This window comes from Dermacentor silvarum, chromosome 1 (assembly GCF_013339745.2).
Source record: "Dermacentor silvarum isolate Dsil-2018 chromosome 1, BIME_Dsil_1.4, whole genome shotgun sequence".
Classification (NCBI taxonomy): domain Eukaryota; kingdom Metazoa; phylum Arthropoda; class Arachnida; order Ixodida; family Ixodidae; genus Dermacentor; species Dermacentor silvarum.
The window spans coordinates 26,763,966-26,777,536 of record NC_051154.1 but is presented as its reverse complement, the minus strand read 5'-3'; the positions used below and the strand labels follow the sequence as shown (position 1 = coordinate 26,777,536).

At 44.2% G+C, this 13,571-nt stretch overlaps 1 protein-coding gene across 1 annotated transcript in view; it reads right to left on the bottom strand.

Annotated features, from left to right (window-relative positions):
• LOC119458532 (regulator of G-protein signaling loco-like) overlaps positions 1-13,571 on the bottom strand; it is an 80,833-nt gene that overhangs the window by 46,335 nt on the left and 20,927 nt on the right. The window contains exons 5-6 of the mRNA XM_037720371.2: positions 6,123-6,218; positions 5,846-6,028 (exon numbers count right to left, since the gene is read on the bottom strand). Of these exons, the coding sequence (XP_037576299.1) occupies positions 5,846-6,028; positions 6,123-6,218 (279 nt within the window). The remainder of the gene's footprint in view (positions 1-5,845; positions 6,029-6,122; positions 6,219-13,571) is intronic.

Genomic DNA, 13,571 nt, shown 5'->3' with positions numbered 1-13,571 from the left:
TATGCAGTGCACTCAAATTGATGCAGATGCATACATAACAAATACAGTGGAATCTCAATACGATTCTGCATAATACATTTTTCGGGATAATACATTTTTTTTCTTATATACAATTATGTCCAGATAATACGATTTTCTGATTATATGTTTTATTTTCCAGTTTCCATGAAGATTGTATCAACAAGAGTCCACTGTATTATGAGATTTGTTCCATAAGTCCATGGCCTAACACAGAAGACATTTCCGCACCAAATCCAGAACATTTTCTACGGTAGCTGCACTTTTCGGAAGTCACACCACAAAAATTTGCACATGTGTGGCACACACTTTGACTGTGACTGGCACCAGAAGGTGGAAAATTGTGCAGCCATCAGTGTTGCGGAATGAGCGCCCCCATTCAATTCCAATTCCATTCCGGGACCCGCCGGAGTGGCTCAGTTAGCTAAGGCGTTTCGCTGCTGAGCACGATATCGCGGGATCGAATCCCGGCCGCGGTGGCTGCATTTCGATGGAGGCGAAATGCAAAAACGCCCGTGTGCTTGCGTTGTAGTGCACATTAAAAAACACTGCAGAGAAACCGGAAGTTGAGCTTAAATGGTAGATTATCCTTTCACGATCACAGTCACACCATTCTTACTGCAAACAGACGTTTAATAAGCGAGAAAATAGCGAAAAACTGAAGGATAGGTGCTGACACCCCATCGAATTTCCCGCACTACACGTTCGTGACGTCGGAGATCACAAACACAGGCTGGTCACGATTGGTTGAGAGCGCTTTATCGCAGTTAATAAAACGCACAATGAAATACACCTTAAACATATATAAACAGAATTTGCCAACTTTTTAAACCGTTTCAAGCGAGAAAGTACAAGTTTAGCGCAAAATTAAATAAATAAGCAAAATGGCATGGCGCCACATCGTAGTTTCGTTTTTGCTCCATGCATCATCGCGCATGCCTGTTTCGCTCTACAATGCTTGGTTGCGTGTTGCATGGCTCCAAAACATTGACTTCGCGGGAAACAGCCAGAAAATGCCTCGTGTGTGTGTGTTGAGGGCTGTATAAATGGCCCAAGGCGCTTGCTCAGGGGCAGCGGCAGTGTTGACCCCATTGTGTCCTTTCATGTGGTGCCACGCGATGAGCCCCGGCTCCCCGGCGTTCGCAATGGCTCAGTGCTCTGCCGATGATAAAACGGCAAAAGAGCCAGAGAAACCGATGGTGTGCTCTCTGAATTTCTCGCCCTCGGATTATGTATATAATCCTGCCATCGGAAAGTATCTTGGCATGCCCCAGAGGCCAGTCCTTTCTCGAGCAGGTGTTCCCTCAATGCGGCCTTCATCAAATCCCCTACCGGCCGGTGCCCGTGCAGCAGCAAACTGGCGGCTCGATGAGTGCTGAATGTCATTAAATAAAGCCACGAAATAACCATACCGAGTACGTGCACAACTTTCTACGCCTGTTCTGTCGGGAACATCGTCTCCTGGCAGACCGGACGCCTTGCCTTCCGTTGACGAAAACGAAGTTCTGCTTTCTGCCGGCACAGCCGGCGGCTTACTGCCATCGCACGCAGAAACACCTACCGCTCTAGCACGGAGGATCATTTCGCGCTCCGTTTCACTGAATATCGCTGAAACGCAGTCCTGCTTCCCTGGCGAGCTTTCGTTGCAAGATTCAGCGGCCATGCAGCCATGATGCAGCCAGCGCCTCGGCCGTTTACGCAATCGGTGACGTATCATGGCGCATTCTGATTCGCTGAGGGCAATGAAATCTGTGACAACACTGCTTCAGCGCCAAATCTGGGGTGAGAGAAATTGAGGAAGAGATATTTGGTCTTTGTTTACGAATTTCTCCGCTAATAACTCATATTTTTGCAAATAACAAAAACTGCATGCATTCCTGAAAGTCCCTCTTTTATTCCAGCTGAACTTCCTGTTTCTCTTTAGTGTCCCTTTAAAGAACCCCAGGTGGTAAAAATTAATCCAGAGCCCTCCACTACAGCGTGCCTCATAATCAGAACTGGTTTTGGCATGTAAAACCCCAGAAAGAAGAAGAATTCCATTACGGGGAATTAAAACTTGCCGCAATTCTATTCTTTTCAATTTCTCGGAATGAAAAAACTTAGCCCATTCCTAATCCCGGAAGAGCCGGGCAGTTCTATTCCTGTAATTCCTCAACGTAGGAAAGTCATCTTGATAGTTTTATAGAGTTACCGACGAACGCACCACAAAGCTGACGTCATCGGACGCGTTAAGAAATGCAAAAATATGCGACAGATGTTACCAAGGTCGAGGGATAGTAGCTTGGTGACATATCTCGCGCAGTATAACCACCCTACTAATTCCCATTATGGCAGTTCTCCCGCTACCTATAGTATTTTCATGGTCAGCATGTTTTAACGGCTTGTGATGTTTTAATATTGTTTAAGCTTAAATGTGTTAATGCTAAAATGGCGACATAGCGTATTTTTATGCTGAAAAAAGTTGTGTTCAACAAGACCTTATATTCACTAAGCAGTTCTGTCACGCGTCTGGAGTGGTCCAGAATATGAAGAAAACTAAGATTTGGTTAATGGGGAGCAGAACCCTCCAGATCTCCTGGTATAAGTTGGAACAGTGCACCGCTAGAGCACCTTGTCGTGCCTTTGCATCAAATACAGAACATTGGGCCGCACTGCTCGCCAACACTCACGCATGTCAAGCGCGCCTCGCAAGCATGGATGAGGTAAGGAGAACTTTCTGTGTTCGCCTGTGCGCAGGTATGCAATGTCTTCCTCGTTGCAAAGTTTATTTACGTGTGTCAGGCACTAAACTGCGCACGAGATAAAGTTCAGGCTGTGCATAGAGTATTCACGACTTTCGTGTAGGTTTCTCACAGGGGCGCAGGGGTAATTTGTTTCTCCCTTCAGTATCTGCTGGGATAATGCATTTGTTTGTACACTAACTTATGTCTCGGTTTTTCTTTTACAAATTGGCAGATCGTTCACACTTTTACACCACGCCGACCCTTGGCTCTAGCTAACGAAAGCTGGACCTAGAGAATGCGTTATGGCCTTCGACTTCGAAAAAACATGTACTCAGGCCTAAATGACTAATTTGAGCATGATATTACAGAAGTAGCAATTAAGGGAGTTGCAAGGTACATGCCCCCAAAATGCCCTTTTTGCTTGGTGATGCAAACACGCGTATGTGCCGAGTCGTAGCAACCGAGAGAAGAAAAGACGCAAAGAAAAAGGATAACGATAATAATGAAATCAACCCACCCCGGAGCAGTGGGAGTGCGGGCTGACCAGCTGTCAGCTTTCTGAACAGAGAAGAGGCCACCCACCTTTATTTATTTTTATCGGCTCAAATAAATGTTTCTAAAACAACAACAACACGTCTGGAAATTGGCCACTAGTGCTTTGGCAATCACTGCGTTCTAAAAAATGCTTAGGTGTTCTTGTGATTTTTAAATGCTGCCTGCAATAAAGGCCGCAAGCAGTGCAAGGTGCAAGAAGAAGCTTTATTTTGGCTTCCCGAACCAATGCTTTCAAAAGTTGATTCTTTCGCTCTCTCTCTGTATGGAGAGAGAAAGCGCACAGTTAAATCGTTTACGACTGTGTACTGCGCTGACCTGCAGACCTTCGTCGACAGAGTTTCGGGCAAAGGCGTCCGTGTGCCTAGAGAGGGGGGGACAGCATTGCAAAAGGATTGGGGGGGAGTACGAGGTGAGACGGTGCGCAAGCTGGTATGCGAAAGCTTGTAATGAATCGCGTCACAACTTAGAGAAGTGCTTTTTCAAATATGTGTCTCAGTCGCCGACAGCGAGAAGCAAACACAAAGAAGTGAAGGGTGGTGAAAGAGCAGGCGGCCGAGGCGAAGACGCCGCCGAGGTAAAAGAAAAGAAATCACAAAATCTAAGGGGGGGGAGTGTGCAGCCGCCTAGTTCCACACCCATACCAACAGCATAGAGCCGCAGTTACGCGAGGAATCGAGGCAAACTTCGGAGCAACTCAGTCTATAAGGACAGACTTGCAGTAGGTGCCTTGCTTATAAATGTACCGTGCTTGTAATCAGCCAAGCCATTTCAAAAATACTTTCTTGTTAAATTCGAAGCTCTGACTTACTAATGTTTGAACGTGGGCTGCTTGGTTCTTCGGCATACTTTGACAAACAGCGCGTAGACGAAAAAGCACTATTTTCGGAAAAAAAAAAATGCAATTCCATTCCCATTTCATTCCAGGGCAAAAGGCGCTTAATTCCATTCCCATTCCATTCCGGTGTCATGAAAATGTGAAATGATTTAGGAGTCATTCCAATTCCGGAGTGGTAACTCCGCAACAATGGCAGCCATACTAAAATGGAGAACTTGAAAGCATGTGGTGATTAAATTTTTGTCAATGAAGGGGCCAACTCAAGATGGAATCCATCAGGATATAGTGAAGATGTTGGGAGAGGACCACAATTCCCAAAGTAAAGAAATTAGCTGCCCTATTGCAAGGGTGAACGAGCATCAAAGACGACTCGCACTGCAGCAAGTCAGCCGAAGTCAGCACACAAGAAAACATCACCTCCATGCAATGTCAAATAATGGCAGATGGCCGGCTCAAGATATGGACAATTGATATAGTGATGGGATACACAAGGTTTACGCATGGTGGGTCCCAGGATTGCTCACTTCGTAAAAGTGGGTGCAGTGCACAACATCTAGAGATAACCTGGAGTTGCTAAGGGCAGACCCTGCATACTTCATCACACAGTACGAGACTGTTGATGAAACATGGGTGCGCCACTTCCATCCGAAAGTAAATTCCAGTCAAAATAATGGATATCCTGCATGTCCAGCGCCAAAAAAGCTTGGTCTGTTTTCCCAGCAGGAAAAGAGATGGCTACCATCTTCTGGGCTTCCAAGGGCCTGTTACTCATAGATTTTTTTCAGAAAGGGTAGACATTAACCAAAGAATATTACGCTCTGCCCTGATTCATCATGAGCAGGATGACATCAAGGCCAAACGACGTGCTTCAGAAAAGAATCATTCTCCACCAAGACAATGCGCCTACAGTGCACTTCCAGTTAGCCTTTCAACTTTTCCCGAAGATGAAGAAGGAACTCTGTGGGGTTCGCTATTCCAATGATGATGATATCAATCAAGCCCTAACCATTTTTCAAGAGTCAATCTTCCCAATTTTTTTTTTTTTTTCTGAGCGATCCAAGCACTCAAAAATCGCTGGGCTAAGTACAAGTATATGGACAATCGAAAAGTAACACGTGGTCAGTTACATCATCCCCTTCCTTCCTGATGAGACCCAAAATGTGGAACTGGAACAAATCCAGTTCAATGAAATTTCAGCAGCTCCAATCATTAAAAAACTCCCGCTACATTAAACGTTCACGTTGGTCTCAACTGGTTTATATAACAGGGTTCTGTACTAGTACCACTATACACAACAGTCCATAAGCTTTCATGAACACGATGAGGAGCACGCAGAAACAGCCTGTGTTGTTCATAAAAATAAAACCTTGCTTTCCTAATAACATGCAAGGAGGCATTTTAATTAAGTAATCAAAGTACCTTTTTAAAAGCCAGAACTACATATATTCAGAATGCTGCACCGTGCAATAAACAAGACATTTATCAAACAAACACAACATTGAACATTAACTAATTTTGTAGCTTAACTGAAATTGTATAGCAAATGTATTTGTAGGTGTACTTAGGGATAGGTCAAAATTTGGTGCTACTCTAAGGATTTTACAAAAGAGTGCCACGAGTACTGACTTGCTTCAAATGCGATATTTTTAGAACCTGAATAGCAAGCACTCGCTGCAAACACTGCAAAAAAAAAAAAAAAAAAGGAAGCACTTACTGCAAACACTAGGAGACCAAGAGGATCATGCAAAAGTTCATCAAAACCAGCAAGCCAGCGGCCCACACGACCCCGTGGCTGATCACAAGTGCTGCTGGAATCGCTTGCTTGCTCCAAGCTTTGCACGCTGCTTGACATGGAGAGCTTCTCACTTGTCACCTCCCCATCAGACACAGTACCTGCCTACAAACACAGGAGGAATAGGAAGTATTTAAAAGGCAACCCAGACTACATCTATATTTGTCCAGCACAGCAAGATCAGCGCGACGCTCATTACCTCATGTGTGCTGCGTCGATGATGACTTCGCCGTTGATGCCTTCGAAGCGACGAAGACCGTGTCCAATTCTTGTTGCTACTGCAGCTGCTTTCATTCTGCGCCAATATATCACACTCCTGTTACAACCTTAAATGGCAAAATATGCACTTGATTGTACCCTATGGACTAAAAAATGTATGAGCCTTGGCAATAGGGGGCATGGCCCGACGTAACAGTGCACTAAGCCCCAACACTCATGTAGTGAAAAGAGGAGAATAATAAGTATGCAGTACTAGTTGCAGTGTTGCAAAATTAATGTTTTGGACCTTATTTTGTAGTGGCCAAAATTTTAACATAAAGCAGGTGCAACTGCCGATAGCTCTGTAGTGCTGTCGAATAGACATAAGGGCATGTGCCCAATATTAAAAAAACAGGCGGAAACAGATTTTTTTCATCTTTTAATACACCGGTACCTATTGAACATGATTTAAAAGCCACAATCAACATACAAGATTAGAGAGCGCAGTACAAAAGCTGGCTAACAAGGATGGCAAAGCCAGACACAGTAGAATTTTATTTAAATAGAACATTAAGGAACTGGAAAATTACCATGTTTCATTTAACAAGAGTTCCGTAACTGAGAAAATTTTGCAGGGGTGCAGCACTGCATGCCATACAACCTCCTAACGCTGTTATCAGAAATGTTAAGCATCAAAAAGTGAATGTAGGAGCTAGTTTTCAAAAAAAGAAAATGACAAGGTGCTTTAGCACAGCCCCTATAAAATTTTTTCTGGAACTAGTTAAGGTCCCCGACGAATAATTCGGACTAAAGAAGAATCGCCTAACAGTGAGAATAATCGGAAGTCCAAAATAATGAAATTGTCAGAAAATAAGTTAATTCTTTCTCCAAGTGGCAAACCACCAGTAGGCACTCCCAAGCTGTCTTCATTGCAAAACATATGCGGGCCAAAACTGAATTCTTGCCGTGCCTTCATGAACTCCTTGTGCATGAAATATTGGCACATGCTTTTTTATGTGCGGTAAATGGCAGTACAGTATCAGTTTACGCTGTTTGAATGTTGATGCCCCTGCAACTACACTTTGCAATAATACATTTGTATGATGAAACCAAACCACGATTGCTTCGAGGTCATCATCAAGACCGGATAGTTAGACACGAGATACAGTAGAACTTCGTTGATACGATCCTGTCATGTACGACTTCCCGGCACCAACGTTCGTGATTGAGAGCACAAAAAAATACCCAGCAGAGTTATGCTTATTTTTTACCGGTCCGTTTACTCCTGGAAAACACGATTTTCAACACCAACGTTCAGTACATCGTCAAAGTGCGATCGTATGATACGTTTTCCGGCTGCTAAATCCCATGCAAACAAGAAAATAAATGTGCGAGGCACGTGCGATCGAGACCAGTATATAGCTGCCTGCTGCGGCAGCTTCACCGCAATACTCACCCGCCCACGTTTCACGTGAAAACGCTTGTGCACACTCAGTTTCTTATTCCAGTACCAGCAATACTCCTCCCAGGTCGTCGCGCGCCGTGTTCACAGCTGTCGCCGCCAAACCTATTGCGATAACCTTCTTTATCTCTCTGTTTTACAGCGTGTGAGGCGTAGTGCTGTTGGTAGCACACTACACGCTTCTAGTAGACGATAATCCAAATGCGCCGCCGTTCCCTGCTGCAGCATCAATGTCGCTCATCAATCTGACCTCGTTTCGGTTTCCCGTCGCTGTCTTTAAACATTGCGCAATAAGAAAATAACAAAATATGTCGCCGGCCGGCAAAACCCTGCCAGCTCGATGCGCGTCGGCGTCTTGTGTACAACGATTTGTACAACGATTCGCATTACGTAGATGTCAAATACAGTTGAGTCTGTCAAATTTTTTTGTTACTTCAAATCTTACTTCTTCTTGGTTAGTACTTTTCTTTTCTCTCGTTTACTTCCAAAATGTATGAACGAAGTTCTACTGTATTGTGCACGGAGCTGATTCATAGTTTTGCAAGTACTACAGAATCAGCAGATTACGAGTTATGCCAGAACCTGAATCATCGACATTCTACACCAAATGTGGCACAGGAGACAAATGTCAAGACATTTCCAGTTGCAGGCAAGTTCCAGCCTGCTGTGAGGATCCGTGGGCCTGCTCAAGCACAGTTTTAGCCGCAGTGTGAAGCAGCAGAGAAGAAATGACCACGTGATTATTATGCCTTCGCATAGGACAGAAAAGGGCTAAGCTAGCCACTATCTGCCACTGCTAAAAGCTCACATCTATGCCATGTTCGCCAACTTGACCGTCCCGAGGCCCCTAAATTAGAAGTGGTGAACTGACGTACATATGCCGTTTATGGAATACCTATAGTGATGTCAAGTGACACAGCACACATCCACTTGGCAAAAAGCCACAGTGCCTACGCATGGCAGAAAAGTAGCCGGCAGAGCATATGTGTTCTGCAGTTAAGACAGTTCAGGAGTGCCTACCGGCGAGATTGGTTGTGGACCCCCCCCCCCTTTTTTTCTCTCTCACCAAACAAAATTTACTCAAATTAACAGTTTTAGATCACAAGTTCAAAGGTTAGTGTATATAATCCATGACATCAAAGCACTGTAAGCACCCTTCTGAAAAAAAAAAAGAAAGAAAAAAAGAAAAATTGACTGGCTCAAACAAGAGTAAGATTCATTTTTTGTTTTTCTGTCATGTGCTGACGAAAACAAGGTTCTGTACTGTAATTAGTGGGTCAACAGGTACTCATTGTATCGGAAATTGGCATGACTAAATTCTTGCAACAGCGCTCACTTGACAAAAAGGAAAGAAGAGAAAAGAAAGAAAGAAAAGAGGGGGGACAAAGATGACTTCTAGTAAAAATTAGAAGTAGGGCAAGTAGTAACACTAACAGTGTCTGAAAACGAGATTCATGCCCTCCTGTTACGAAACGTACAGAATTATTAAATAAACAGGCACAAATTTTTAAATAATTCTGTACATTCCAGTTAGCTATCCTTATGTGGATGAATGCGAAAGCACTGCAGCAACATCAGCAGAAGCACAGCGATATCTGGTGGCGCCACTGGCGGAGTCACATGACTCGTGCAGCCACGTCAGCCGAAGCGCCGTGACGTCACGTGACCAACGTTGCTCGTCACAAGGTGCGCACAACGCAAGGCCATGGGTTCGACTCCCACCGAAGGTTGAGGGTTCGACTCCAAACAAAGGTCATGGGTTCGAGTGCCTTAATTAACTCTACCTTATTTACTATGTCTTATTTACCTTGCTTTAATTAACACCAAAGGTCGTGTGTTTGACTCCAACCAAATGGTCGAGGGTTCGACTCCCACCAAAGGTAGTGGGTTTGAGTGCCTTAATTACCTCTATCTTATTTAACTGTGCCCTATTAATATCAAAGATCGTGGGTGCAACTCCCACCAAAGGTCATCCGTTCAGGTGCCTTAATTACCTATCTTAATTACCCGTACGTTAATTAACACTTTAGGTATGAGTGTTCCATCTACAATTCTTAGTTGTATTTCTGCTTCTTCTGGCTCATTTCCTTCTTTGCTATTATTTGGTTTGCGTCCACTTCGTGAGGGCCTGTATACCAATAATTTCTACTTTTCTGCCAAGCAGGCCAGCTCAGTCCCTTCTAAGTAGCGTTCTACTGTCTCTATCGCAGTTCTGAAGTGTTTGTTCTATTTGCTGATCACTGCCACTATTAGCCTACATGGTGATATCATCGGCGTATAAGGTGTGATTTAGGCCTTCTACAGTCGAACCTCAATGTAACGAAGTTGTACTTGCACCGAAAAACATCGTTATACAGTGAATTTTGTTAATTCAAGGTTTCGTTAATTTAATGGAAGTAAGATCGTGAAATAAAAATAATTCATTACATCATGAATTTTGTTAAATCGAAGTTTTGTTATATTTACGTTTGACTGTATTTCGTTTAGTTTGGTTGGTAATCCAATTAGTGCTAGATTAAAAAGCATTAGCGATATCACAGATCCTTGTGGCGTGCCTGCCTGCCTATATTTACTTCTTCCGATTCCAAATATCCTATTTTCATTTTTACTTTTCTACCAGTTAGGAAGTCTCGAACATAGTTGTATGTTCTTTCTCCTAAGTTCAGCTCTTTCATTCTGTTGAGTATTGTCGTGTGCGACACGTCATTTGCCTTTTTTTAAATCGAGGCCAAGAATGGCTCTGGTTGATCTACTTGGGTCGTCTATAATTTGGTGCTTAAGCTGGAGCACCATTGCGTCTCGAGTAGAAAGGTTCCTTCTAAATCCCAGCATTTTGGTGGGGTGTACATCTCTGTCTTCCATGTAATTTGTAATTCTCGTTAAGACTGCATGCTTCATTAGCTTTCCGACACAAGATGCGAGAAATATAGGGCTTAGATTCTCCAATTGTACAAGTTTGCCTGGCTTACGTATTAATATAGCATGTGCTGTCTTCCATTGTTTTAGAATTTGGCCCACTTTCCAGCATTCATTATTATAACCAGTTAGTTTTGTTATAGACTCATCGTCTAGGTTTCTTAACGTTTTGTTGGTTATCCCGTCTGGTCCTGGTGCCGATTTGATATTGAGTTTATGCAGCACTGCGCTTATTTCTGATTCACTAAACTCTGTCTAGATCTTCGTTGGTTTTTCCGGTGTAATTTGGATGTGCAATCAGCTTGGCTTGCGAAATGTATTTTCCAGTGACTTCCTTCAGTAGGTCCTGTTCTGTTTCTTTATAGGCGTGGATTATTTTATTAACCCTTTCAGGGTCAATACCGTACAAGTACGGCCTTCGCGAACACCCTCAAAATGGTCAATGGCGTACTTGTATGGTATCGCTTGTACATTTAAAAAGCGCGCCTCTTTTGATCATTTCTTTCGCTTGGCATGCGCTGCCACTCGATGGAAACACGTGGAATTTTTTACTTGCGCCAATGCCTCTCCGGTGTTTATTTTATTATATTTTTTTTTGGCAACGGCGCGTCAGCTATCGCTCGCGCGCGCGGCGGCGATAAGTGCACGATTTTTTCGATTATTTCTTTCTCTGGGTATGTGCTGCCACTTGACGGGAACACGTGGAATTCTTTACTTACGCCACTGCCTCTCTCTTTTTTTTTTTTTTGGCAACGGCGCGTCAGCTGTCGCTCGCGCATCCGGGAGAGCGCACGCGCGACGGCGACAAGTGCGCGCCTCTTTTGATCATTTTTTTCGCTTGATATGTGCTGCCAATCGATGGGAAGACGTGGAATTTTTTACTTGCGCCAATGCCTCTCCATTTTGTTTTTGTTTTTTTGTTTTTATGGCAACGGTGCGTTAGCTCTCGTTTGCACATCCGGGCGCGCGCGCGCACGGCACCGGCGGCAAGTTAGTTTTCTCCTGCGGCGGATCCCGCTTGTTGCACGAGCTAAACTGATGGCGCGCACGGCACCAGCGGCAAGTTACGGTTTTCTCCTGCGGCGGATCCCGCTTGTTGCACGCGCTAAACTGATGGCTATCTGGTTTCAAATCTCTCAAAGGGGTGACCGCTTGTTACTCGATCGTTTATCGCCCACCGCGGCGCGATTGCACCTGTTCCCAGGCAGCCGCGTATATACACAGACGATGCTGCCATTTTTGCGTTTCCTTTTTTTCTCTCTATCGCACCTTGTTGGCGATAAGACGAAGGCTTCTCACTTGTTTCGGTTTCTGGACGTGCACACAACCATTTTTCAGTGCGCTTATCTTCTTATTCATGAATAAACATTGTGTATTTTACAACACAAACGATTTTTTCCTCACTTTACTGTCACATTAAAAAAATTACGACCATATTTTTTCGAAATATGTTCTTTCGAAGAATTTAAATCAGCAATAAAAAAAATCGACCCTGGGGGGTCGCATTTGGCAAAGACCCTCAAAGGGTTAATAAATAAACAGTCTGTATGCTGTTTTGGTTTCTTCCAGGTTGAGCAGGTATCCAAGTAAATTCCATGTTTTTGCTAATCTTAACTGATTGTCCATGTCATCACATGTCTCTTCCCCTTTCTGTCTGCATAATTGGTGTGCATGTTCTTTTATCTCTCTATTTAACTCTGCAATTTTCTTTCTGAGTTTTCTGTTATGTCTGCTTTTTCCATCTCCTTTGTAGACCCTCTTTCACTTCCCACATATGGAGGAGCCTGCTGTCTATGGCTTCCAGCAGCGCTTTAGGTGGGACTATCTTTGTTGCCTTGGTTACGTCTTTCTTTAGCTTTTCAGTCCATTCTTCAATACTTCTTATTTCCTCGCAGGCATTCCCCGATACTTCTGAATTTGTCCCAATCAACAATTTTGAGCTTTCTGCCTTTATTCTTGCACGGGCCTGCTTTAACTGCTACTTCTATTAGTATATTGTGATCGCTACCCAGGTTGTGCAGTGTTTTTCCACTGTGCTTCTCTTATATTCTTGGTAAATGTTAAGTCTGGCGTGGTGCCCGCGCACACGCTAGTACCTCTTCTTGTTGCGGTTGTCGGATCTGTCACTAGAGTTAGGCCTTCCTGCTGCGCGCGTCTGCCAGAGGATTCGACCTTTGGAATTTTCAACTTTGTATCCCCAAGCTGCGGATTGGTCAATGAAATCTCCTCCTATTAACACCACCCGTTTTCCCGCTATTGCAAAAGTTTTTAGAATTAGTGTTAGGAATTTGTGCTTCTTGCACTTTGGGTGGATAAAACCAGAATACAGTGTAGACCGCTTATAATGTAAGTCGCCGGAGTTGCGAATAGTATCTGCACTATAAGCAGTACCTCACTAAAACCAAAACAACGATTTTAAAGCCCTGTACGTATGCAAAACATGTAGACCAAGCATGTAGACACGCTTTGTACTATTGCACGCACATCGTGATTACGTTTTCACCAGTGAGCTGGCAAAAACATAATCGCGATGTAGCCGGTGCTCTTCAAGCTCGACAGCTTTGCACCAATACAAAACGAAACAACTGTTTGCTGCAACCGCTGCGAAAAAAACCGTGACTGCTATCGATGCGATAATGAACGGAGACTTTACGGTGCGGAAGGAACGCGCCCGACACACGCACAGAGTCTGGACGAATTAATTACCATTCCCTGCAACACCTGCAGTCGAAACCGCGGTCGCTATCTATGCGATCATCAATGGCGACTACGCAGTTTTTTAGGCACGCAGCCAACGCGCGTGCCGAGTAAAAACAATACTGTTTGCCACAATCGCTGCAGAGAAAACTGCGGCCGCTATCGACGCGATCGTGGATGACGATTAAGCAGTTACGAAAGCCCGGGGCCAACGTGGTGTTATGCGCGGCGGTAAACGCAAGAATACAGGCTCGAAGCGTTACGGCGTTGCTGTCATTCACGTACAATTTCAACTGATGGCTGTGGCGATGCGGACTCCGCCGCTTCGTTTCGGTTGGACGCTAGCGCCGTTCTTGCTCTTTTGCGGCGCTCCTC